At 37.0% G+C, this 25,239-nt stretch overlaps 5 protein-coding genes across 8 annotated transcripts; 3 read left to right on the top strand and 2 right to left on the bottom strand.

Moving 5' to 3' along the window:
• Window positions 1-1,057: 1,057 nt before the first annotated feature.
• On the top strand, window positions 1,058-5,213 carry LOC143359803 (uncharacterized). Of its 2 annotated transcripts, none has more exons than XM_076798068.1 (8): window positions 1,058-1,346; window positions 1,698-1,864; window positions 1,944-2,095; window positions 2,450-2,812; window positions 2,903-3,300; window positions 3,645-3,794; window positions 3,864-4,129; window positions 4,197-5,213. In XM_076798068.1, exons 1-8 carry the CDS (start codon window positions 1,224-1,226, stop codon window positions 4,336-4,338), a joined length of 1,761 nt encoding a protein of 586 aa, XP_076654183.1. In that variant the 5' UTR covers window positions 1,058-1,223; the 3' UTR covers window positions 4,339-5,213. The 2 variants fall into 2 exon arrangements, with proteins under 2 accessions (XP_076654183.1, XP_076654182.1); XM_076798067.1 differs by having other exon boundaries at window positions 1,059-1,346; window positions 2,450-2,830.
• Window positions 5,214-7,671: 2,458 nt separating this feature from the next.
• LOC143359806 (serine/threonine-protein phosphatase 2A activator) lies at window positions 7,672-23,600 on the top strand. 2 transcript variants are annotated; one of them, XM_076798074.1, is made up of 8 exons: window positions 7,672-7,785; window positions 21,848-21,933; window positions 22,040-22,243; window positions 22,318-22,535; window positions 22,610-22,734; window positions 22,816-22,916; window positions 23,021-23,128; window positions 23,372-23,600. In XM_076798074.1, the coding sequence occupies exons 2-8, from the start codon at window positions 21,901-21,903 to the stop codon at window positions 23,507-23,509; spliced, it is 927 nt and encodes a 308-aa protein (XP_076654189.1). In that variant the 5' UTR covers window positions 7,672-7,785; window positions 21,848-21,900; the 3' UTR covers window positions 23,510-23,600. The 2 variants fall into 2 exon arrangements, with proteins under 2 accessions (XP_076654189.1, XP_076654188.1); XM_076798073.1 differs by lacking the exon at window positions 7,672-7,785 and adding an exon at window positions 21,350-21,773.
• On the bottom strand, window positions 14,093-17,317 carry Rl (Mitogen-activated protein kinase rl). The gene is made up of 8 exons (XM_076797357.1): window positions 17,039-17,317; window positions 16,140-16,266; window positions 15,954-16,064; window positions 15,634-15,885; window positions 15,385-15,552; window positions 15,124-15,312; window positions 14,916-15,048; window positions 14,093-14,838 (listed from the first exon to the last, which is right to left on the bottom strand). Exons 1-7 carry the CDS (start codon window positions 17,161-17,163, stop codon window positions 14,923-14,925), a joined length of 1,098 nt encoding a protein of 365 aa, XP_076653472.1. The 5' UTR covers window positions 17,164-17,317; the 3' UTR covers window positions 14,093-14,838; window positions 14,916-14,922.
• On the bottom strand, window positions 17,830-21,216 carry Marcal1 (SWI/SNF-related matrix-associated actin-dependent regulator of chromatin subfamily A-like protein 1). Its single transcript, XM_076798066.1, has 12 exons — window positions 21,100-21,216; window positions 20,548-21,011; window positions 20,344-20,459; window positions 20,148-20,257; window positions 19,941-20,075; window positions 19,661-19,838; window positions 19,301-19,464; window positions 19,065-19,229; window positions 18,839-19,000; window positions 18,662-18,769; window positions 18,415-18,589; window positions 17,830-18,315 (listed from the first exon to the last, which is right to left on the bottom strand). Exons 2-12 carry the CDS (start codon window positions 20,963-20,965, stop codon window positions 17,917-17,919), a joined length of 2,130 nt encoding a protein of 709 aa, XP_076654181.1. The 5' UTR covers window positions 20,966-21,011; window positions 21,100-21,216; the 3' UTR covers window positions 17,830-17,916.
• Window positions 23,601-23,887: 287 nt separating the features above from the next.
• LOC143359804 (protein 60A-like) lies at window positions 23,888-25,234 on the top strand. Of its 2 annotated transcripts, XM_076798071.1 has the most exons (2): window positions 23,888-24,048; window positions 24,127-25,234. In XM_076798071.1, exons 1-2 carry the CDS (start codon window positions 23,955-23,957, stop codon window positions 25,212-25,214), a joined length of 1,182 nt encoding a protein of 393 aa, XP_076654186.1. In that variant the 5' UTR covers window positions 23,888-23,954; the 3' UTR covers window positions 25,215-25,234. The 2 variants fall into 2 exon arrangements, with proteins under 2 accessions (XP_076654186.1, XP_076654184.1); XM_076798069.1 differs by having other exon boundaries at window positions 23,888-25,234.
• Window positions 25,235-25,239: the final 5 nt, after the last annotated feature.

Here is a 25,239-nt window from a genome sequence, read left to right as displayed (position 1 = left end):
TCTACAAATAATTACATATTTTATTTTTATTGTATTTCACGTCTTTGAAGATTTATACCCTTGGAATGCTAGTCCTCATTGTTAAGGATAAAAAAGGATCCTATTTTTTAATATAAAAACGGCGATTGCGACCTTTATCCTAAATTCTTGCAATAATTGCGAATAGAAATCCGGAAGTCAGCTGTTCATGTATGTGTACAATACTTAATAGGTTTAAAAAGACTATGGAATAAATTTACGAATAAATTGCGTGTTTGAGGAAAACTATATTTACGTCGGCAGCATGTGAAACCATCTGTACAATTCGATGTAACATTCTATGAATCATAGCGACCACTAAGTAATTCTATCGTCTAAGAAAAACTTACTGCAACTAGCAATTGCAGTAATCTAGAAAACGTGACATCTAATAAGCCAGCAATAATTCGCTTGTTATTTTTTTTTTCTTTTAAATTTCGAATTACATAGCCGCGAGGCGCACGGATTATAAAATTAAGTCTTAATAACACGTATCTAATCGTTGCCTTGGTATTTCAGGCGTATTGATAAAAATACACCATTGATAAAAATAATATTATCTATAGTTGGAACCGTGATCAAATAATAAAGTACTGATAGGGTCTTAGGTAACAGTGACCCCCTTGTGCGAAGATCAATGATCTACATTGGATTAAGGATTGAATTAGAACTATTCAAATATTGCTGAGAAACTTGAGGAATTACGTGTGATGTAATTGTTAGACACTTCGTTTAAGTTTTTTGTACTGTAGTCTCGCCCAATTGCATTTGACAAATTTACAATGTACGTAGGTTACTATAAATAAACGGTGATATTGTATTTATAATTATTGTTGTACGCGTGATGAAAAATATTTATTACGTCACTAAAAGCTATATCCCTAGAGCATACTACGATATCAAGTTATATGTGGTTAAGTAAATTAATCGTAAATATAAATGATATTTGTAGTTGACAACGTTTATTGTAAGGGGTTCGTTTGAAGCGATTTGAAATTCCCGCTAAATGAAATGCGCGAGTGGCGCGCCAACGAAGTTCCGTAGAATACGTAACCTCGATATTTATAATAGGCTGTGTAGCATAACCTATCGTGTTGTTTCTCCTGCGTTGCGTGCCGTAAATAGTGATCTCAGAAACCGGTGTTTCATGTTTTTTTCATTGTTTTTCATAATATTGTGAGAGAGCAGAAATAAAAACCCGAAAAATGGACGAACTGGTCGAGCCGATGGATGTGGAAATAGTCCCCGCTGATGATGACAGTGAAACTGTTTATCCGGACCAAACCAACGTGAAAACACTCAATGCAAAAAATGTGCAGTCTCCCGAGGTAAAGAGATCGCATAATTAATATTAAAGCTATCAAACAATCGGGACGACTAGCCTGTTACTACTATTTAAAGCTATAATAAATATTACAAATGCGATAGTATGTACGCGAATAAATCTCATGAACAATGCTCGACCAAGCCATTGTAATTTTAGGAATTCTAGAATAAAAAAAAACTAACATCGATCCTTTCACATAGTCCAGTAGAATTAGTGTTTATTGTACTTTGTGTTTCATTTTCAGGCTCGTTCGTATCGCGTTCTTATTAATTATTTACTCCAATATTGAATTGTAGAAAATGTTATATTCTTCGCAGTATGATATTTAATGTACAATGTTTTATGGAAACAGAAACAACCGGAGAGCCGCTACGAGAATCGTGGCGGTACATTTACAACAGGCATCAATATATTCAGCAAAGAAGAACAGTTGAAAATGGAGGAGAGGGCCAAGCGATTTGGGTTAAAGGAGAAGGTGAATAGTAGCTTGTCAAATCAGGAGCAAAACTTGTATTCTAGGTGAAAATCCTTATTAATGTTGATCCTATCAAAGGCGTCGACAATGATAATTATGGAGTAAAATGATTATGATTTTTAGTATGGGCATTGTAGAAGAGAATGAGAACACTAAGAACTTGAGACGGAATGTGATACACATGAGAGGAACAGAGGAGATGAGCACTAAAGATGTGTTCAAGTATTTCGAGGATTACGCTCCAGCATCGATAGAATGGATCAATGATGTTTCCTGTAAGAATAATTTATAAATGCTTCTTAACCCTGCAGCGGTCGTGGTCATAAAAATTCATTCAGAGGTTGCAATGTATCCGAGAGATATAGTAACTTAAAATCTGTGCTCCAGTGCTAACTTTTGCAAAAAGACTGCAATCCCTATAAATGAAATAGGATACGTCAATGCTCATGACCGACGAATGTGTGAAACAACAGCTACTCTTTGTGAGCAAGCACTGTAATGCTTCTGTTTAAAAATATTTAGAATTCGATTTTATATATATATATATAAACCCTGTATATATCCGTTGGATCAACCACAACCTCAGGAGGGTTAAGTACAACATAAGACTAATGTAAAATTTATTGTAGGCAATGTAGTGTGGTTGGACAATGTGTCAGCAGCTAGAGCTATGATAGGATTGTCAAAAAAGATTGTGGGTTTGGACAAACAGAATCAAAAGAATACACATACACACGATAATCCAGACGAAGAGAATAATGTAACAAACGAAAGTTGCACAGTAGAAATGGAAGAGGATAATGATAGTACAAAAGACATGTCACAAGGCGATTATATTAGCATCAAGGACATAGATTGCCCTTTGCCTCCTGGTTTATGGAGAAAGGGTATAGATTATCCCAAATCCAAAGCAATACTCCTTAGATTCGCTACCAGAGCTGATAAGAAACAACCGAATGCAGAAAAACTGAGCGAATACTACAAGAAATATGGTAATCCCAATTTTGGAGGTAATGCTAGACATTACACAAAGACTTCATCAATATATAACAAACACTTGTTAAACCAAGCCTTTTTTACAGGTATCAAAGGTATTTTAACCGAGTCCCGTAAGAGAATGTACAAACAAATCAGACAAACCAAGAAGAGATTCAAAGAAGAGGCTCCCGAAGATTCTAAAGACAAGAAACGCGTCAAGAATCCGTGGGGGGCGTTATCGGAGAGTTGGGGACTCAACGATTTTATGGAAGATGATTTCGAGACGAAACCCGAACAAAAAGATCAGGGTCGCAGTGTAAAGGAGAGACTGGGTTTGAAGTGTCCAACAAAAGAGCCGACACCCGCAGAGGAACCAGAAAGCAGCGACAGCAGCGACAGTGAGAACGATTGGTGCAAAAGGAACAAAGTATTACGGATGCGAATGCACGCGGATGACGAGGAGGAGAAGATACACAAGAAGCGCGCGAAAATCCGGCAGCAAGTCAGTGGATTCTTGATTAACACGTTTACTGCCGCGTGAATTTTCTGTGTTTCACTACAAGTCTTGTCTATTTCATTCGTACAAACGATCCGATCAGAGTTATTAGTAATTAGTACTAGTTACTTGAAGATGCCCCCCCCCCCCCTTGCACCTTGCCCTATAATTCAGTTAATTTCAAAATGAATAAATTGATATTCAGTGCCGCTAATTTTATGGCAATCATTTTTAAGCGCAATCAATAGCGCCGGTCATGGGTGACCACCGAGGCGGTTAACGTGTCAATGGTCATTAAAGACTATGTATACGGAGGGGAAATTTATTGACATGTTGTCATTTATTTATAGACGCTGTTGAACAACTTAACCAGGGGTAGTGATTTACGATCGAGGCTTGGCAGACCTCGCCAAGAAACACAGTTCCGTGACGCAATCCAAGTAGTTGTAACGAACACAAATGCAACGAAGTCGAATTCGTTGAAGCCTAACGACTCCGAGGTAGGTCGTTAAAGTCCACTTATTTTACAAATTTTATCAGAATGTTAAACACACAGTTTCGTTGCATAGGAGGAAGATGGTGAAATTGTAGAGGACGACAAAGTTCAGGAGAAAGAGGAAGGCGAATGGCAAGAATCCGACGGGGAAGAACAAGAGGAGGAAGAGGAAGAGGAGGACTATAGTGACGACGACAGTGATGGACCGGCGAAAGAAGTTCAAGGGCCTAAAGGCAGTGTAATAAAAGTGGTTCAGCATAAACCTCGCGTCGCGTCCACCGTGTGGGCGCGGTTGAACAACGTAAAAAGCGAGGTCACCGACAATTCTGTCAAAGACAGGTAACAATTTTAAATAACACGGAAAAGGAGAGAATATTGATTTTCTAAATGCAAAAATTTTTTAAAGGCAACCGAGGGAACGAGATTTGAGGACTACACTGAAAAGCGGTGATCTGCGATCCCGAATTGGTAATCACACAAGGGGACGTTCTCCTTTGAGGATAGAAGTAAAAAACGACAAATACACGGAAGGCAGTGAGACGGAATAATTGTTAATTATTCAGACGAATGAAGATCAGGGACACGGTTGTGACGTTGCGTTTCGTTGATGAACCCAGCATGGTGCAAACTTTATAAAGTTTTTATATATTAAAAAAGTATAGAAAGTGCACTCATTACTGAGGTAACTGTCGACGGACATTAATTAGGATATTTTTGGACAGTTGAAGTAGAGAAAAATCTTTTATTGTAGAACACATTGAATTCGAAATTTTGAAAAGCTTAATTGATCGTAGAATTCTATGATCCGACACTGCCGAAAATTTGAAAATACAGATTTAGTAGCGTGTAATTAATATATGTATTTAAATGATGAAATCTTCCTAAATTTCTTATTTCCACGTGGCAATTCGAATTCGCTTTTTAACAATATTGGACCGCTGTATTAGACATCATCTTCATGATCTTGAAATGGTATAAAATATTAACGAACGGGTAATGAGAGCTTTCGGGCATGTATAGAAACATTATTTAGCATAGATAATAAGAAAAAAACAGATTTTCAGTAACATAATCGGTACAGGGAAGTAAAATGTATTTTTTAATATTTGTTTGTGTAATTTCAACATGCATGATTAAAAATTATGGATGATCAAAATGCAAGTATTTCGTTCAAGACACAAAATATTTTCAGATAGTGCACGATGGAGAAAAAGAAACAAATTTTTATTCCTTGGAAAAGGAAATTATACAGACAAATATTCTATTGATCATGCATTAAAAAGAACATCGTAATTTTAGAATTTAATTTCTCTTTCGAAACGTCTCGATAGTAAAACTAATTGGACAAGGAAAGAAACTTCAAGATACTCAATTGTACATAAAAGAAAAAAAAATAAACTTGTACGCGATTAGTGCGATACGTACAGAGCATTTAGAGTATATTTTCCTGATGTATTTTGCAAATAATGAGATACTTCGAGGTCTGTGATTTGTTAGAAATGTACTTTTATAGTGGAGGATGGATGGAAGATAAAGAAGAAACAACGGTTCGATCTAACCAAGGATTCATCTAACTTTTTGTTAAAACAATAAAAAAAGGTTGAATGTAATGTTTTACACATATCCTTCGTGACAGAAGACAGTCAAAGAAACGATTGAAGTCAAGTGAATAGGGTTAAGAATAATTGTGACATCGATTCCGAATAATTGACCAATAAAGCCGCTTTTATATTAGCACAATAATACTTTGAATAGTCATTTAAAATACAATAATTGATAATTACGATCTCAATACATATATACATATATCAATACGTATATATGTATTATATATATATATATCATTTACACGAATAACAATTATTCGGATAAGTGGCTGCAGTTTAATTGAAAAATGAAAGATTTTTCGTTGAAGAACACAGTGAATTATCGGAATATAATTCTTTAGCCGCATTCATAGATTTCTACGTCACTTTGAATCTTTATACTAATATATATATATTATCCCTTTGTCGTCTAGAACAAAACTCCTCTTTCTATCGTTTTAACACTAGAATTACAAGACAGCTCGAAACTATGTATTACAGAACTTTGATCTCACGGTCATTGAAATCATAGAGATGGTTTCGTAGAAAATCATTAAATACATTTATTTGTGCGCGTACTCGAATGAAAATCGTCTCGAATCTCAACAAATATGTTCTCTAAATCTTTATAATCGACTAAAAATTAATCACTTCGACTGTTTGGTACTTCTAGCATCAAACCGACTTGGAAATGCATAAAATTGCTCATCGACTAGAAACAAATTGTCGAAGACACTAAGATTTATGAATGCAGCTGGAGGCACGAGGTAATTCAAATGCATTAACAAACGAGATACGATATTTCTGATATGAGCGTTTTCATATATTTTGTTTTTTTTTTAAGTTACGTGCTACGTTCAAAACGACGTGAATATTGAAAAACCATTTCTTAACTAACGCCGCTAGCTGTGAATCGACAATCTAACATCGTGTCTCACATAACATTTTGTTAATTGCAATGGTCTATCTTGTGTACTAGCCTCCATATTCTACGTTTGCTCTACTCCACTCATCGGATCAAAAATATCAATCTCGTTCGTCAAAAGGCAATCGTGCAGGGCATCGTACATTTCGTTCCTCTATCTTACATAAAAATTGTTAATAATTGTTCTCTGATTACTGTATCTGTCTTTGTCGAAAACCAAGCGTTTCACCGTGCGCGCTCTATCTCTCTCTCTCTCTCGTGCTCTCTCCCCCTTTTCTCTCTCTCTCTCTCTCTCTCTCTCTCTCTCATTAATACTCGCTCTTCTCTTTACTCTTTTTTTTTGTTTTTTTTTCTCGTATCACTGTTTTTATCATAAATGACGTACAACATTGAAAATTCATAGACGAAATATCTGTTTTCAATATTCGGAATATATAAGATATGAACCGGCAACAACAACAAATACACGCAACGTTAATAAGTATATATTAGGCCTGATTGAAATTGATCAGATGTCTATCAATTTATGTTAAACGCTACGATCTATCGTTGCTCGCATTCGACTTGCATCCTGTACCAGTTTTCTGCGCGACAACAGTGTTCTGTTCAGATTCATCGGCTAAATTAGTCACCGGCGATTAGCTCCTTTCACAGTCGATTCAAACATTCATTATCTCCGAGTAATCATAAACTTCCACGGAAATCGATTGCGTCATTAAATTACTATTCCCACGAGTAAATTGATTAAGTGCTCAATTATTCATTTTCAAAAGATCAATAATTCGTCACCGTTGGACAAAGTGATGAAAAGAAGTCGCGTTCTATGTATTTCTATGATTTTCTGTATACATTTTTTTTAATGCAACTTACAAACACTGCTGTTCAAAGGCTTGAAATCTTTCTGCGCATTGAAAAGAGATTTTATCGAACAAATTAATTGTCGAATATAAATGAACCGCGTTCGCAACAATCGAGTGAAAAGATCGAAAACAAGTGGGCAATTGTATACTGCTAAAAGTATTAATTAGAACGGCGGGCGATGAAACTCCGCGGGAATTCGAAACTTTTTGGACAGCAGCGTGCGAGCTCGAACGAATAATTCGAGCGCGAAAGGCGATTTGGAACACCAATATCGCAAGTCGGCCAACCGGTCTAATAATTTCTCCTCGGTTTTCTCGAGGCACCTTGTGAAAATTATTCGGCAAACGTTGTCGCAGTGCTAATCGCCAGGTATAGCGACAACTCGCTCGCACGAACTTGTCCGATTCTTTCCGAACCCGCCCGACGAAGTCGAGCAGGCAACAGGCAGTCATGAAGTATCGCGCGCCCGACTTTCTGCGACCAGACCCGAACCCGAATATCGAGCGGCCCGCACATGCCTACTCTCCAGACATAAACAGTAGCAAGGCTGAATCAATAATCCGATACTCTCCAAGGCTCTGTAAAACAAAACACGCTGGGAAATCGAAGAGGACACCCGCCGGGCAAGTGTACAATATTTTTTGTTTTGTTTTCAGCATCGTCCTCAAGTCGTCGGTAAAAGGGGACACCGTTCGAATCGGAGGCAACCAGGCGTCATCTTGTTTTTAACCCAGACACGCCTGCGTGTGCGTCGTCCTTTCGGTCACTCCAGCGCGTATTCTGCGACATTGTTTCCCCCTTTACTGTTTTCTTTATGCCAGCTAATTCAAAACGGAAAATCACGACGAGAGAGATTATTGTGTCGGGCATATCTGGGCTGCGGTTCCCCCGGGAAACTCGCAGAGAACGCGTCGATGCCTCGAGTGGAACAGAGACAGGCACAAAATTGTATTCGAACAACGAACGACGAATAGAAATATATAGTACGTAATAAACAGACTACGGATGTTTATGTATTTACAGTGAAGTCTCTCTCTACAATTTTGATGTTGCCTCTACTTAGACTCTCTTCGCCAAGAAAATATAAGTTCGGATCTCCCCCCGTCAGATCGGAGATCGCATAAAGATCCGCAGTCCAGTGATCGATAAGTATACGTGTATAGGCGAGAAGAAAATCGTTTGTCTTGGACTCGTTGAATCGTGACGGAAAAAGTTCTGCTTGCCCACCTCCAGGGGGCGGAAGTACGAATTACACACGTACACGCGCGCACGCACACCGTCGAAGTGTTTATCAATAACATTTTATTGGATGCATCGAAGAACGTGAGATCTGATATTTAATTCGAGGGAGGCATAGTGTTTCACACTGAATATCTTTCGACGAATCGTTATTATTCCTTTCCCTTTCCTTTTCTTTTTTTTGCGGTTTTCCTCTATTGATTCTTTTTGTTTTGCGCTCCTGTTAGTTTATCGCTTCGCATCAAGCATTCTCTCCTGCATACTTTCTCTCTCTCTCTCTCTCTCTCTCACACACACACACACACACACACTCTATTTAACGAGATTCCTCGACTTGAACCGTCACCGACAAACAGCGCTCCGCTTTTTTCCCGTAATAGCGCACGCGCGCGCGCGCGCACAGATACATCGAGATTTCCAAGCCGTGTCCTCGTCGCCCGATTGTCATCAATTAGCAAGGTTCTCCGAGCCACGCTAACAATCTTGTAGACAATGGAACCCCTGCACTACCAACGTGTTCGACAACCAATCGGAATGCTCGATCAGCAAACGTTTCTCGTCTACGAGAATTGTCTTCCTCTTCCCGTGCGAATCGATTCGAGGAAATCAAGCGAGGCCATCTCCGAGCTAAGCGAAACGAGATTTAAACTGTAAGGGACCCAATTACTGTGTGGGTGCCAATGCCTATATTAATTATACTTATTTTTAAAGCATAATGAATATTAAATTTTTTTCATTGGAATCAGCTAATGTTATACAGGGTGCGGCGCGAATTAGTCCCCACGATTTTTCAGCCCCTTCGGATGGTCGGACAGAAAAATGTTTCTTACCAAAGTTAATCAGTATTTAACCGACAAGAAATTGCAATATTTAAAATTTTAAAAAATCGATTTTCAACTAAAAATCAAGGTCGCTGTCATATCTTTTAATGGAACTGGGTATTTTTAACTTCATAATATTGTAGGCGACGTCGAAACGAATTCAACGACCTGCTATACAATGACTTTTAGATGACCTTGAAAGATAATATCGCCATGAATCAATTGCCAGAATATTTGAAATATTTCGACGGTACGCAATATAGCAACGCCTCGCATTTAGAGGTAAATAAATGAACGGCTGCCTAATCGGACCATATTTTTACGATGGAACATTAACAGCACATCGATACATAGATTTTTTGCGATATGAACTTCCAACATTGTTGCAAGAGATCCCGGAGAACATCAAAGAAGATATGTATTTCCAAAACGATGGCTGCCTAGCTCATAATGCTGCAATTGTAAAATCATGCTTAACTACAGTTTTTGGGGATCAGTGGATTGGAACATATGGTCCAATTCGATGGCCAGCTCGCTCGCTGGATATGACTCCTTAAGATTTTTATCTTTGGCGATATTAACAATCGATTGTGTATGAAAGATCTGTGGATAATGTGGAAAATCTTAAAAAACGCATAATTCAAGCGTGTAGAAATGTAAAAAGAACTTCTCTAATGGAAGCTACACATAAGACTTTGTTACAAAGAGCAGAACTTTGCGTTACACAAGACGGGATGCAGTTCGAAAATTTAATTTAATTATTAATTAATTACATGTACACGTTTAACATTTGTGTTTTCAATGTGGCTCCGTATAAATTTGGTTTTTTGTGAGTTAAGTTCTGAAGCAATGTTTACGTTCATTTGTTTACCTCCAAATGCGAGGCGTTGCTATTGCGTACCGTCGAAATATTTCAAATATTCTGGCAATTGACTCATGGCGATATTATCTTTCAAGGTCATCTGAAAGTCATTGTATAGCAGGTCGTTGAATTCGTTTCGACGTCGCCTACAATATTATGAAGTTAAAAATACCCAGTTCCATTAAAAGATATGACAGCGACCTCGATTTTTAGTTGAAAATAGATTTTTAAAACTTTTAAATATTGCAATTTCTTGTCGGTTAAATACTGATTAACTTTGATACGAAACATTTTTCTGTCCGACCATCCGAAGGGGCTGAAAAATCGTGGGGACTAATTCGCGCCGCACCCTGTATCTTTTTTAATATTCATTATTTAGTAACTGATACCCCACAGTAATCGGGGCTCCCTTGCCCTAATTTTTGCAACTCTTTGAATTTCGCATCGATTCGTTACCACTTCGGTTTCTCCGTTGCTAGTGCGTCGGTCAAAGATTCCTCTACTATTTTCGGTCCGATCGATCAACGTCGCGCAACGATTCACACTCAGATCGTTCTCGAAGCTATCTGGGTACGCTTCTTCACGCCTCTGCTGGTATCTCGATCGACGCTCGCATTTTTTCGCGCCGGTCGCTCTATCATTCTATCGCGATCAGATAAGGTTCGACCGTCGACGATCCGCGCTCGCCGTCAGGGACCGAAAAGAAAAGGTGTCGGAACGGTTTCAAACTGTTCCGATTGAAACCGTTGCGGACAACCGAAGTAACGTTAGACTGCGGATCTTCGTGCGCAATAAAAATGTGCTGTATCGATCGCAAGGTACTGGAATCAAGCATTTGTTTCTGCCTTCGATAATTCTGACAAGTTGACGATATTATACCAATACTCTTGAATCTTCTCTTATCCTTAATTATCTACACATTTTTTGTCATAAATGCATATAATCCGCAGTCTGGTTACATTAATTATTTAACAACTATTTTCGATCCCCGACTCGCGTACAAACGGAGATCGCGGCTTGGCGCGCGCGTCTCGTTCCCCCGGCACGGTAGTTAGGAGCACGTCGAATACCAAACAAGAAATCGTTAGAACGTTATAACAGGGTTACACTTAGAGCGAAAAAACACGAATCGAAACGAGAACGTTTTACAATACACCTAACCGGCATGGTGAGAGTTTGAATATCCGGGAGCCGCGAGCAAGATGGACGCCGGTTCTCTCTGGAGGGTACTGAACGAGAAGAACGCGTGCCTCGGAACAACAGCGTGTCGGTAAACGATCCCGCGGGGATATCGGCTCCGTTCACGAAAATCAAAATCGTAGGACGTCAAATGGAACGAAACAAATCATGGGCGTGGCATGCATACGTATTCTAGCGAGTACAGTTGGTTCGGAAGTGTAAAAAAATATAGAAAAAGTACGCATAAGACACCATTCAAACAAACACCATGCACTTCGCACAATAATGGCAGTATATCAGTATAATAATACCAGTAGATTGTGAAACAAGACGCAATTAAATGGCTCAGAAGAACTGGAAGCTCCATCGAATGCAATTAACTATGAATAAACGTTTGTTTTTTTATTTTTTCCGTTTTTTTTTTACTGCGTCACTCGCTCGCATCTTTCTCGTACACGCACGAGCTCTCTCACTCCCACTTTTTCTTCTAGCCTTATCTAGCGGTGTCTCTCCTTTTTATTCTCTCACTCTCTTTCCTCTACAAGCTATACAGTTCAATAAAAGACAGAAAAGAATTTCTGCAAGGTACGCAACTACCGTAACAAGAATGATGACACTGGATTACGTAACACAAGGAAACTATCTTCGCAAAATACTTCTCGGTGACTCTTCCTCAATGGCTGTTTGGTTTTTTATTTTTTGCGGCACGCTCAACGTTGCGTCAATGTCTCTCAATGAAATGTTGTTGTTCGCGGGAAGATTTGCTCGAGTGACCTCCTAAGATTTCGACGATACACGCGTGTACCGTAGAGTTGAAAGATATATATTCGGTAGAGTGAAGATAGCCCTCGCAATTCGGAGCTGAAGAAGTAAATGTCGAATATATTGCCGAATTCTATGGTATATGCAAGTTTCAACGGAATCGTAGGAGGCCACTCGGGCGACGCTCCTTCCAGGTCCTCGTAACAACGATACTCAATTGGTTTGTGCACAAACTGCGCACTCAGACTGCGGATTAGTCATAAATAACTTCCGTTTTGCGTGTGGCGAAGGTGTGCTAAATAATATTTAAATAATAGTGATAACAACGATTATTGCTACGCTTAACTAAGACGAAGGATACACAATAAATTAATGTTAATAACCGTAAAGCGTCTTAAATCAAAGTAAAAGGCTACAGCCGGGTTTGGGGGCCAAATCTGCCCTGGAAGGGATTTTATTCCAATTTGCGCCATTCGATAGCCTACCAAAAAAGATACCTTTCAGCCAAGTTTTAGCCCTGTAGATCATCTGTAAGGGTAGTTATAGAGGAAAAACGAAAATCCAGTTTTTGGCCCATTTTCCCCATTTAATGACAATTTCAAATTCTGAAAAAAATCTGACACATTTCGGACACCAAACCACATACTTTGAGTCGTTTTAAAAAATAAAAAGCACTTTTTTCGGCGTTTTTTCCGTGAAAAACTACGTTATAATTATCGTAAAAATATATTATGTAATATTAAACATCCCTAAGTTCAGAGAAACATCGTGCAGGCTTTAAAAATTGCGTAGTACAAAAAACGACAATTATACTATGCAGGTTATATCCCAATATTTCGAAGGTACTTTCAACGGCGCCGGTTGGTGCAGTAGCTATGGTCTCAGACTGCGGAACTGCTGAAGACTTTTTAAAATTTTAAGTTAAATGCCCTAAGTCTTAAATCGAAAATGTCCTCCATCAGGAATTTTTCCAGACAACAATGGTTATAGTTGTCCGAAGCATAAACCTCGTTTTCATAATATCCCTAATAATATTTTTACTTTGACAGAAACAGATACAACAATACCTCCCGACCCCAATATAACACTAGATTTATTATTAACAATAAGTACTGTACCCACTAAAGATAAAAGATTTAATAGACAAGTCGATGCACTTATTCCATGTAAAAAAATGTTAAGTATATAAGTAATACAGCCCATAGATGACTAAAGGCCGAAAGTACTCCAAAAATATTTTTCCGGAAAATGATTAAATAATAGTTTAAACATAGTTAAAAAATGTTTTTACAATAGCGTCACAACAATCATACGGTTAGAAATCGAAAAAACATTGATTAAAGAGAGAAAAAAAATTGGCCCGGGGCGGGATACGAACCTGGTCCAAAAAGTCTTCAGCGGTTCCGCAGTCGGAGACCATAGCTACTGCATCAACCGGCGCTTTTGAAAGTACCTTCGAAATATTGGGATATACCCTGCATAGTATAATTGTCGTTTTTTGTACTACGTAATTTTTAAAGTCTGCACGATGTTTCTCTGAACTTAGGGATGTTTAATATTACATAATATATTTTTACGATAATTATAACGTAGTTTTTCACGGAAAAAACGCCGAAAAAAGTGGTTTTTATTTTTTCCTACTATGACGCACCAAACGCAGGAAAAAAATTGAACATAATACTTAGGACAATATCTTATTGCTAAATTAATTCTGTACTTGTCACTCTTAGATTTCCATGTAAAATCTGCATTTTTTCGATTTTTTTCGTGTTTTTCGATGTTTACAGCCAGAGTTTGCAACAGAAAAATCTGAAAACGACTCAAAGTATGTGGTTTGGTGTCCGAAATGTGTCAGATTTTTTTCAGAATTTGAAATTGTCATTAAATGGGGAAAATGGGCCAAAAACTGGATTTTCGTTTTTCCTTTATAACTACCCGTACAGATGAGCTATAGGGCTAAAACTTGGCTGAAAGGTATCTTTTTTGGTAGGCTATCGAAAGGCGAAAATTGGAATAAAATCCCTTCCAGGGCAGATTTGGCCCTCAAACCCGGCTATAGCCTTTAAACGAGACGAACAGAAGTTATTTGTGGCTCAATCTTAATACTTTGCTCGTGTACAGGGTGTTTCCACGCGCGAGATGGATCAATCGGTGTCGCAACTTTCAAGTGGACACCCGTCTTAACGACAATACAACGCATTGAGAGGCATTGTATTATTCTTGGTATTATGGACAAACACACGCTTCTTGGAGTTTCCTCTCTTCACACATATACTCTTTCTCTCTCTCTCTCTCGCTCTCTATTCTTCACACATGAACACACCGCGTCCACTCTCACTCGGCAATTAAATCACAGACAATGGTATGGACAGTGATTAACAATATATAATTGTCAACTAGTGTTCACCTATATAAATTCGGGATAAATAAAAATTATATTGTACAAATTAATATTATGTGTTCAATGTAACAAAAAAAACACTGTATTTTGTATTCTTTCCGGTAGAGACATGCGAATGTACAAGTGTTTATGCGCTGACACTGCGGTTTATTTTTTTTTCTTTTTGTTTGTTTTCGTTATCGTAGTTTTGTTTGTTTTTTTTTTTGCTTTACCTCATTCACCGCTTCCTTTTTCGCCCGTTAACCGCTGGATCGACCTGTTCTTTTCTCTCTTCTCGATCAGTGTCGCGTTCGAAGAGCTTCTCTTTTCTTCACAAATTCGATCGAGTGAACAACTGTAAATGAAGTACACTTCTGTTATTACGACGCCACATCTTCGCCCCCTTTTTGGTCATCCTGCACACTCGTTGCAGCTGAAACGTGTCATTGTTATTATCGTGTTGATCGTTGATCGCCGTGGATTCGGCGTAAACGAAGCGAGCGTTGGTACCAGTAGACTACATAGCGTTCTCCTGATGATTCTTCTTGAATAGGAGAGTTTCTTCGAAGATGAATTGCTTTAAAACTTCCTTTGGAAGGTCGTCCAACTCCATATCAAATTTAAACGGCTCTTCCGCGACGGGCTGGAAGAATTGTAAACGTTTCGGTTGCAGTAGAAAGTTTCGCTCGGTCGAAATCTATTAGAAAAGTGAGAGTACCTCGTCGGAGGGATCGTAATATTGTTCTAAATACGGGTGTGCGAGTGCATCTTCCACGACGATTCGCTTGTTCGGATTAAACGTCAACATCTTGTCTAAAAGATCCAAAGCTCGTGGCTCAGCGTTCGGGAAAAGAGTCGTCCATGGAACCTTTGGTTTGTATGGTAATGACTGAAGGTAATTCCGTGCCTAAAGCAAAGAATATACAACCGATAAAACGAATCCGTCAATGAACAATGGATGCGAAAGAACAATTTATACTTTTTCGTTGACAATGCAGTCAAGATCCTCGGCAGACGGCGAACCAAGAACTCCCAATATGTGGTTCAGTTGGTCTAAGTAATGTTTGCCTGGGAATATTGCTCGTCTTGAAAGCATCTCTGCAAGTATGCAACCGACTGACCAGATGTCAATTGACTTTGTGTAGCCCTACAAAATGGAGTAATAAATATAATATCAAATTATGCTTCAAGTTAGAGATTTAATGTATTTGTTGTTTGTCGTTTGTACCTTGGAATTGAGCATTATTTCTGGAGCTCTGTACCACCTTGTTGCTACATATTCTGTAAGGAAGCCAGCATGATTGTGTTCTGGATCGGCAACTCTGGCTAAGCCAAAGTCACAGATTTTAAGGTCACATGTGGTATTTAAGAGAAGGTTGCTCGGTTTCAAGTCTCTATGCAACACGTTCGCTGAGTGAATGTACTTTAATCCTCGTAGTATTTGGTAAAGAAAATAGCATATATGATCGTTACTAATAGCCTAGAATCGAAAGGGATATAAATCTGTTGTCGTTTCGATCTGCAACTAGCTTGCATTGTGATGCTAACCTGTGTTTTAAGAAGTTTATAGAGATCAGTTTCCATCAAGCATTGAACAATATATACATCTTTCATTTGTTCTATAGTAGGTGCCCTTAATATATCCCTTATATCTATTATCTGTGAAAAAGAAAAGAAAAGTTCAATGCAAATTACGAAAACATTTCTGCTTTGGATTAATCATTGAACACTCACATTTTCATGCTTAAACCTAGTCAAAATTTTTATCTCCCTCAATGTTCTCTGACTATACGTCTGATGTTCGAAAGGTGAAATTTTTTTAATAGCTACCTTTGTTTTTGTTACATTGTCGTAAGCAGATCTGTAAATACAAGATACAATATCATAAATCTCATCAATTTTTTAAAAACAATTCTCCTGTTTTAATTCGAGAGCATTATCTGATGTGCCTTAATTAACGACCACAATACAGGAAGTGATGGGTCAAGATAAAAAAAAAAGTTTTTCCTTGATTAAATTTTAACAAAATTCCTAACATTATCGAAACGAAAGACAAATTTTAGATTTGAAATGCTACAATAAAAGACAAAAGATTACAACTACAGAATTCAGGATATAATTGCACGAAAATCGTGACATATGTATAATAAGAAAGTTTCACGATCTTGTACTGTCAAAAACAACCTAACTTTCGTAGGATATTTTCTCGAGAAATCATAAATTGATCGGCAGCGAGACATTCGCTGGAACCGTGGCGTTCATGAGAGTAATTGCGATCTCGTTAACGGCGTATTGATAAGAACGATAAGCGAATGATAAGGGACAGGGAACAAGGAAGTCATGACGCTGCAGGCAAGTGATCAGGGGTTCGAAAGGGTGTGACAATTGCGTTCAAAACTGGCGCCAAAAGGCAACAATATATAACGATGAGTAGCGCTTAACAGCGGGTGCACATGATGCCAGGGCAGATGCAAAATCACGAAGACGCGTCGCGGAACGGGAGTGCAGCCGTAGAAACGGCGATTCGCCTGAAAACTATGTTTTTGATTGTTTATCTTTCGGCCTGTCAGCCAGTCGATACGCGGTCGGAAGTTCTCGTCAGTAACTAGGAGAAGTGACTCGAAGACACTTACACGACCATCCCATAGGCACCCTCACCCATGTACGACAAATTTGTGTACCGGGGGCCAACCTCGAACGTTTGTCCGCGAACGACCTCGCAATTTGGATTTACACTTGCAGAACCTTCGCCCGCCATTTTGACAACTATTTTGCGGCTCCGGCAAAATCGGAACGAGCCTTGCTTCTTCGCCGACTCGCCACGAACGACGCTGCAACTAGATCACCTCGCAAACGCTTCTTGCCACTGCTTATCAAATAAGTTGTTCGAAATAGTTCTCAGACTAGCCGGTAGAGACACTTCGGAACTCGCGCCGCGAATCGTTTCAGTGTCACACCCAGAACTGAGTAAAATAATGTTTCAAATAGTAAATACGTAAATAGTCTATTTTATTTGAAATCATATGTGCACTTTTAAAAATGAAATATTTATTTGACCTGGATTTTCAAGGTTAACAATATTTTTCATTGCATCGTATATGATACTCGTAACGAGGAATATTTTATTTTCTGTTTTAGCTTGCCAAAATAAAAATATTTTATTTGTGTTGTGATTATTTAAAATATTTTTCTCCAAAATTCCAGCGTCACCAAATCTCTGCTGTAGCGTAGTCGCTTCCAGATAGTGACGTCGTGATTCGTACTGAGGGAGGGGATCTTATCGGGTGGCGATCCTAAGTACGGATCATGACGCCACTAAGTACCCCCACTATTGGTACGTGGTTGAGGGAAATTCTCAGCATGTGACGTCATGTGATCGCTTTGAGGGACTTTTTGTGGCAACGTTACGAGTATTGATTTTTTGCTACAAAATTATTCTTTATTTTTCACGTTTTTCTTATCACGCATACAATATGTGTATAATAAACAGTACAAAAATAAGTTATTTACTTCATATGTCATCCCAATCACAAAAATTCAAATCTTCCTCGCTGAGTTCAAGCAACTCTTTCATTTCATCTGCCGTTGCATTAATATCTTGTAAAAGATTGTTTGTACTTTCGTTAGTCTCAGACTCTAGTGCAGTTTCTTTGCCAGTTGCACTTTCAGACTTTGGACTACTTGTAAAGTAATCTAAGGTTGCCTGTTTCGTATTCAAACCGTGTTTCGTAATATTAACGTCTTTAAGAGAGAAGTCTTGGTCGAGACCAACTTCGTTTAGCACGTTCATCTTTCTTTGAATTAAAGGCCACAAGTAATCATCTGCCGTTTGTTTAGCGACTAAATACTGAATCATAACGTTTTCATTTTGGCCGATTCTATGCACTCTATCTTCTGCTTGGCACAGCACCTGTGTGTAAAAATGTATAATATTAATTTAAATGAAATAGTATCCTACTGAATAGGATCACCCCCCCCCTTCCCCTTTCATTAACGAATAATAAAATACCCCAGGGTTCCAGAACAGTTCAACAAAAACTACGAGTTGAGCAGCAGTCAATGTAATTCCTGCGTTTGCTGCTGTAATTGATAACACTGCAGCTAAAAAATCTTCACAATTCTGAAACTTGTCAACTTGGTACTTTCTTCGCTCGGGATTTGTCTTTCCATCGATCCTAATATATCTGAAACATTCGATTAATTCGCTGTCAATAACAGGATTCATGTATTCACGTTCAGAAAACTGTTATCATTACTTTATATCCATAGATTCTGCAACTTCGCAAACAGCATCTAGAATATGTTGGTGATGGGCGAAAATAAGACATTTTCGTTTATCCTTGAATAATTTGGAAACGTAATCACTGAAACGTTAGAGTTGTTATAACAATTATGTTTAATATCGATGTTGTAAAAAAAAAACTGTTAGATACCATATAGCTATCTCTTTAGCAAAACTGGTTTCGTTGTAATATTGTAAAAGAGTACTATGTTTTTCCTTGCCATTCAAAGATGTGCGTTCTAACTTTTTGGATATTTCTTGCATTTCTTTTGTACCGACTTTTATTAAGTCTGCATCCAATATAACAACCTCTCTAGAATTTAATATTTTGGTACAATCAATACATATGAAAGAGTAAATATAACTTTAATTCTTACCTTTTTTTTGTTGGTAACGCAGTCAATACTTCATTTTTTAATCTTCGAATTACGCAAGTGTGTTTCAACAATAATTGCAATTCTTGCATGTTCGATGATCCTGTGAAGTCCCATCCAAAAGAAGATTTTTCTCCAGCACAATAACGTATTCCATAATCTTGATATCTATACAGAAATAAGACTTAGACTTCACTTAAAATAAACCTGTATTGCATTTAACAAATATTTTATATTACCCCATGAAATTTCGCATTATAAGATTTATTTGAGAATACAGTTCTATTGGTCTTGACAATGCTGGCGTTCCAGAAAGTAGAACAATGTGACCCGCTTGAGAAGCTACGCATTGTGCAGCCTTATATCTAGCAGTTTTAACACTTTTCAAGGCATGAGATTCATCCTATAAATGAGTACAACTATTATAGAATACTTATACAATCTTCTTTCATTATATGTAATCGATAGAGGTGTGCAAAGAACCAAAAATGTCGGGTCCCCCAAATATTACCCTCGAATAATCCCGAAAATTCTCGGGAATCCCGATATTTTCGAGTTGTGGCACACTTCTAGTAATCAAGTTCTCTTTTTATATGTACCAGTATAACAAAGCCAAAAGCTTTACGTTCGAATGTGTCTATTGCTCGTACTAAAAGGTCGTAAGACGTGATAACAATCTTGTTATTATCAATAAAGTCTTTTGCGTTTGTAAAGTGGTAAATGTAATGCGTAGGCACAGATGGTAAAAATGTGTATATTGCTTCTGCCCATTGATACCTAAATTTAAAAGTACAAAATTTACCAACTACACATACAGAAAAAATATAATTCGTAGAAATTATGAGATGATCTACTCATACTGTATTTTTCATACTGTACCTAACTGAGGATGGCACGACAATGAGAAGAGGCCAATCTTTTTTAAAGTAATGTGCAATTCCTAATGCTTGAATGGTTTTCCCTAAACCCATATCATCAGCAACTAGACATCGCCCACCTTTCGATATTCCATAACTAAACAAACAAAGTAAGAGTAGCAAATAATTATAAACACAGTCTATTAACAGAATGAATAATATGAATTACCATATTCCTTCACGCTGAAAGGGCATCAGTTGACTCAATAAGTGAGGATCAATTTGTGATAAATCAATGTCTTTAGCACTGCTATCTGAAATAGCATTTTTCCTAAATACCTATTAACATATTTTTAAATAACATTCTCAATTAATAGCAAGAGATGGCTATCAATAGCTGTTGCAATACATTGTTAATATAATACCTGAAGAACCGCATTTGGTAATCCTATTATTTGAACATCTGACTTAAACTTAATTAGTTTTTCCATCAAGTTTTCATAATCATTTAAGTTGAAATTCCATGCTTTAGTCTTTGCATCTGAAATTAATCGATAATAACATTGTACCTGACTTCTAGTGGTAATGTACAATTTTATACATCAAATTAGTGGCTTTAAATACATTACCATATGATCTGCTTGGAATCGTTTTGCATACTTCAATGATTGCTGGCAGATAAGATGATGTTTCTAACACAAATCTGTTGTCGCTTATCATGTGACATTTTCCAGTTACGCGTGCTTTTTGTCCAAAGAAACTTTTAGTAGCTATAGGACTAAAACGTTCCTTTTGCTGATTGAATTTTGTGTTGCTCTTGAAAGAATTATCCCTAAATTTTGCTTTAAAATCAGCAGGTTTGTTCTCTCCTCTATGAAATGGCTTATATGTATTGAATGACTTGTTTTCGTTATTAATTATACTAGTAGAGGGTACATTGTTTTGTGTTTTAACGGTGCTGGATGCATTGCTCTTTCCTTGTGCTTGTTGTTTACGTTGTAAAGCCAATAGACGTTTCCGCTCGATTTCTTCCTGAGAATAGCTCATATTTATAGTTTCATAAATGTAATATTACAGGATGAAATACTTCTATCTACAACCATGTGAAATAAAAAAAAAAACGTAAATGTAAACAATTATGTAAACAAATAAAAGAAAAGCTTCAATAAACGTTTACATACATCAACATCCGAACCAGCTGCTGTAACACACTACACTAATTTTACTACTCGCGTAGAATCTGTCAAGTATTCTCTGACATAACTGTTTATTTACCTAAATGCTATCAGCGAGAAAATTTCCTCTCTGATGCAACAAGGATTTTAAATTGTCCCTAACCTTTCCCTTCTCTGGTTTGGAGACAAACATCAATGGTGTCGACAGGTGACGATGGATGTCGTTGGATGTCGTGTCGATAAAAGTTCCATCTCTAGACAATCACTCTGTGGCACTCTGTGGTGAATTTACAAATATACATAAACAATACGTGCGCATCCGTCGCAAATTTCGTCGTGATCTGCACGATCATAGATTGTTCCTTTTTTTTATTTGTTATGTCTTTACAGTATCTTGATGATAAAAGATTTGTTTTTCGAAAACACCCGAAAAGTTTAAGGATTTGAATTTGGTGCTTTCATGTGTAGATTTTCTTCGTGTCGGAATTTTCTCGTAGAATTTTGAATTGCAAAAGTTTTGTGCATAGCAACGAATGTGTAAAATCCAAACTCTTTTTACACGTGGATGATTCGACTAAACTAACTTCTCTGTTTTGGGTTTCTCGATGATACAAAATTAAGTTTTGAAATATTTACTATGTCATGTTCGAAGGAATGTAGAACAGAAATACCGATATCCTGTACGTAGTTTGCGTTAACAAAGGGTAATTGGTTACTGAAAATATGATGACATAATTATTCTTCGATATTTCAGCGGACGAACATGAATTCGTCGAACCGAGAAAGGCGGTCAAAATACCGGCTCATATGGCAACGTGGGAAAAATCGGAAGCATATTTTGTAAGAATCTGTATATTACATTAACTTTTATTATCTTGAGCTTTTCATGCTTTCTCAAAGAAATGAAGCTTCAATGTGTAAGACTTACGATGTAATGATTTTATAGGAATACTTGGGTTTTATATTAGCCTTAAATGAGGCTGTTCAAGGAAAAGCGCTGGATGTCGAATGCCCTCAAAGTCCTGTGATAGGTCATGTAATTGCAATGCTTAATGAGTTCGATGAATGGATAACTCAGATACCTCCAACCGACCAACCTCAACGTTTTGGCAATAAATCGTTTAGGACATGGTATGAGAGGCTTCAAGAGGTAAATATTTATCACTCCTACACGGAAATGATTAAACCATGATAATTTAGTAATATTTACATTGTATATTCCAGCATGGAATTAATCAATTGCAAAAAGTATTACCAAAAGAAATGTATAAAGCAGTCCCAGAAATAATCCAGTATTTGTATGAAAGTTTTGGTAATCCAACACGTATAGATTATGGTACAGGCCATGAAATGGCATTCCTAATGTTTCTGTGCTGCATGTTTAAAATCGGTGCATTTAAACAAGACGACAAAGTTGCTGTAGTTGTAAAAATATTTAATAGGTAATGTGCTTTTTGTATTATACATAATACTTAACATTACGCACACTGTAAGCCTTTCCTTTCTTTTTTTCAAGGTACCTTGAGTTGGTACGTAGATTACAATTAACTTACAGAATGGAACCAGCAGGTAGTCACGGTGTGTGGAGTTTGGATGATTATCAGTTTGTTCCTTTTATATGGGGAAGTGCACAATTCATTGGTAATTTTTTAATTTCTGTATGTTAGAAAATATTAATAATTGTTTAAAAAAGTATTCTCATACAGTATGCTAATATTTTAGGCCATCCTCAATTAGAACCACGTCACTTTGTTAATCCAGAAATTGTTGAAGCACACAGCAAGAAATACATGTTTCTTGGTTGCATTGAATTTATTTCTAAGGTTTGTATATTTGTACTTAAAACAATTGTATCAGTAGTTTACACAAATGTATTGTTAACATTACATTAATACCAACAGATAATAAACATGTTTTCAATTTATAGGTAAAAGTTGGTCCATTTGCTGAACACTCAAATCAATTGTGGAATGTTAGTGCAGTCTCATCGTGGGTTAAAGTAAACAGTGGTCTTATTAAGATGTACAAAGTAGAGGTAAATATTAATTAGTGACCGTTAAATTCAATGGTAATGATGAGACGTGTGCGTGGAATCGAAAATGTCCAGTCAGGACGGGTCGAGAATTTTATTCGGGATCGGATCGGGTTCTCCAGAATATTCGGGATTCCCGAGCATATTAGGGTTCTCGACCATCCAGTACCCGACATTTTCGGGTTCTCGCACATCTTTAGTAATTACAAATTAATTGATGCAATTACATTACACTTGAAACATTAGGTTCTTTCGAAATTTCCTGTTATTCAACACGTTTTATTTGGCTCCCTGTTATCGATAAAACCGGCAACTGCCAATCCTGTTGGACGAGGATCTCGTCAGGATCAAACCACAGGACCACCACCACCGCCTCGTAAATAATACCGCAATATTACGCAAATATGCTCTGTACTTGTTGGTGTAGATTATAACACATATTTATAATAAAATTGTACATTACCAGCTTACACTATTTATTGTCTTGTTAGATTTAATAAGTATGTTAAATATATTATTTTAATGTTCAAAGCTTTATTTAATCATTTATTATGTCGACCTAATGCAACTGCAAATTGAGAAATATAGCAAGATACTCACTAACAGCAATAATATTGACATTACATCTGCCTCCTACTTTGTATACAAACACAATTCTACCAATGAAAGTCTGTCACTCGCTGTAGACAATATTTTTTGTAAACATTAAAAGACGAATCACAAACTAAGAATGATTCAGTAATCGTATGTAAATACATAAAGTGAAATATTTACTGAAAGATAATATTTAAATCTAGGGATAGCGTAATTATTGTGTCAAAACATTAAAATGTGTAAAAAGTACATTATTATTATACTATTTCTTCTAGTAATAATATTCGTAACAAATTCAGAAAGATCAAGCGGATTATACATAGACAATGGTCTGGATCAAACAATATTACACCATATTAGTATTAAACAAAAACGGAAAATGGAATATAATTTGTTAAACATTCTAGAACTGCCTAAAAAACCAAGGAGAATCGCACGAAAAGCTCTATTAGTGAAAAGATCTGCGCCCAAGTTTCTGCTAAATATTTATAAAAATGTATTATCGAACGAAGAGAACAAATCATTTTATGACAAATACGAAGACACGGAAGAATTTGATATAAGTAGTTATGATATTAATATTATTGATCAGAGTGACTTCATTATGACTTTCGGTGCACATAATCCACATTCAGGGAACGCGACCAAAACGAATAGAGGAAAACGAATTTGGTTCGATGTGTCAGAAGTTCCGCAGGGAGAGCATATTATTTCAGCTGAACTAAGACTTTACCAAAGTCTGGGAAATATTTTTGATTACAATAAGACTTACACGATAGCATTGCACAGAGTGGCTCAAATAAAAAATGGTAGACGAATTAAACATTATATTAATTCAGCTAACACCACCACAAATAAAGAAGGATGGATAACTTTAAATATTAGCCAAGGGCTTGAATATTGGGTGAATCATCCAAAAGAGAATCGGGGTTTATTCGTAGCAGTACATGATGTCGATTACATTGGACACATTTTAAGACCGGATGATATAGGAATTGTAGGCGTGTCAGGAGTTCCTGAGAAGCAACCATTCATGGTTGGTTTCTTCAAACATTCTGGGAAGCAAAGCAAGCACAACAGACTGCAAAGACAGAAACGTGATCGACAGAAAAAAGTGGGCTTCAGTACTATAAATATTCCGAATAATCCGTATATCGGTTTTAATAATCCTAGAAAAGGAAATTTGTGTAATATGAAAACTTTATATATAAGCTTCAAAGATCTTCAATGGCACGATTGGATTATTGCCCCAGAAGGATATGATGCTTTTTATTGTAGCGGGGAGTGTAATTTTCCACTGAATATTTATATGAATGCAAGTAATCATGCCATTGTACAAACTTTAGTGCATCTTCTAAAACCAAATGAGGTACCAAAACCTTGTTGCGTTCCTACAAAACTGTCACCGATATCGGTACTATATTTTTTAGATGATAGTAATGTTGTATTAAAAAAGTACAATAATATGGTCGTTAATAGTTGTGGTTGTTACTAAGTTCTATAACTAATATTTCTTAGTA

The sequence above is a fragment of the Halictus rubicundus genome, chromosome 12 (genome assembly GCF_050948215.1).
Source record: "Halictus rubicundus isolate RS-2024b chromosome 12, iyHalRubi1_principal, whole genome shotgun sequence".
Classification (NCBI taxonomy): domain Eukaryota; kingdom Metazoa; phylum Arthropoda; class Insecta; order Hymenoptera; family Halictidae; genus Halictus; species Halictus rubicundus.
This window is presented reverse-complemented; position numbering and strand designations above follow the sequence as displayed.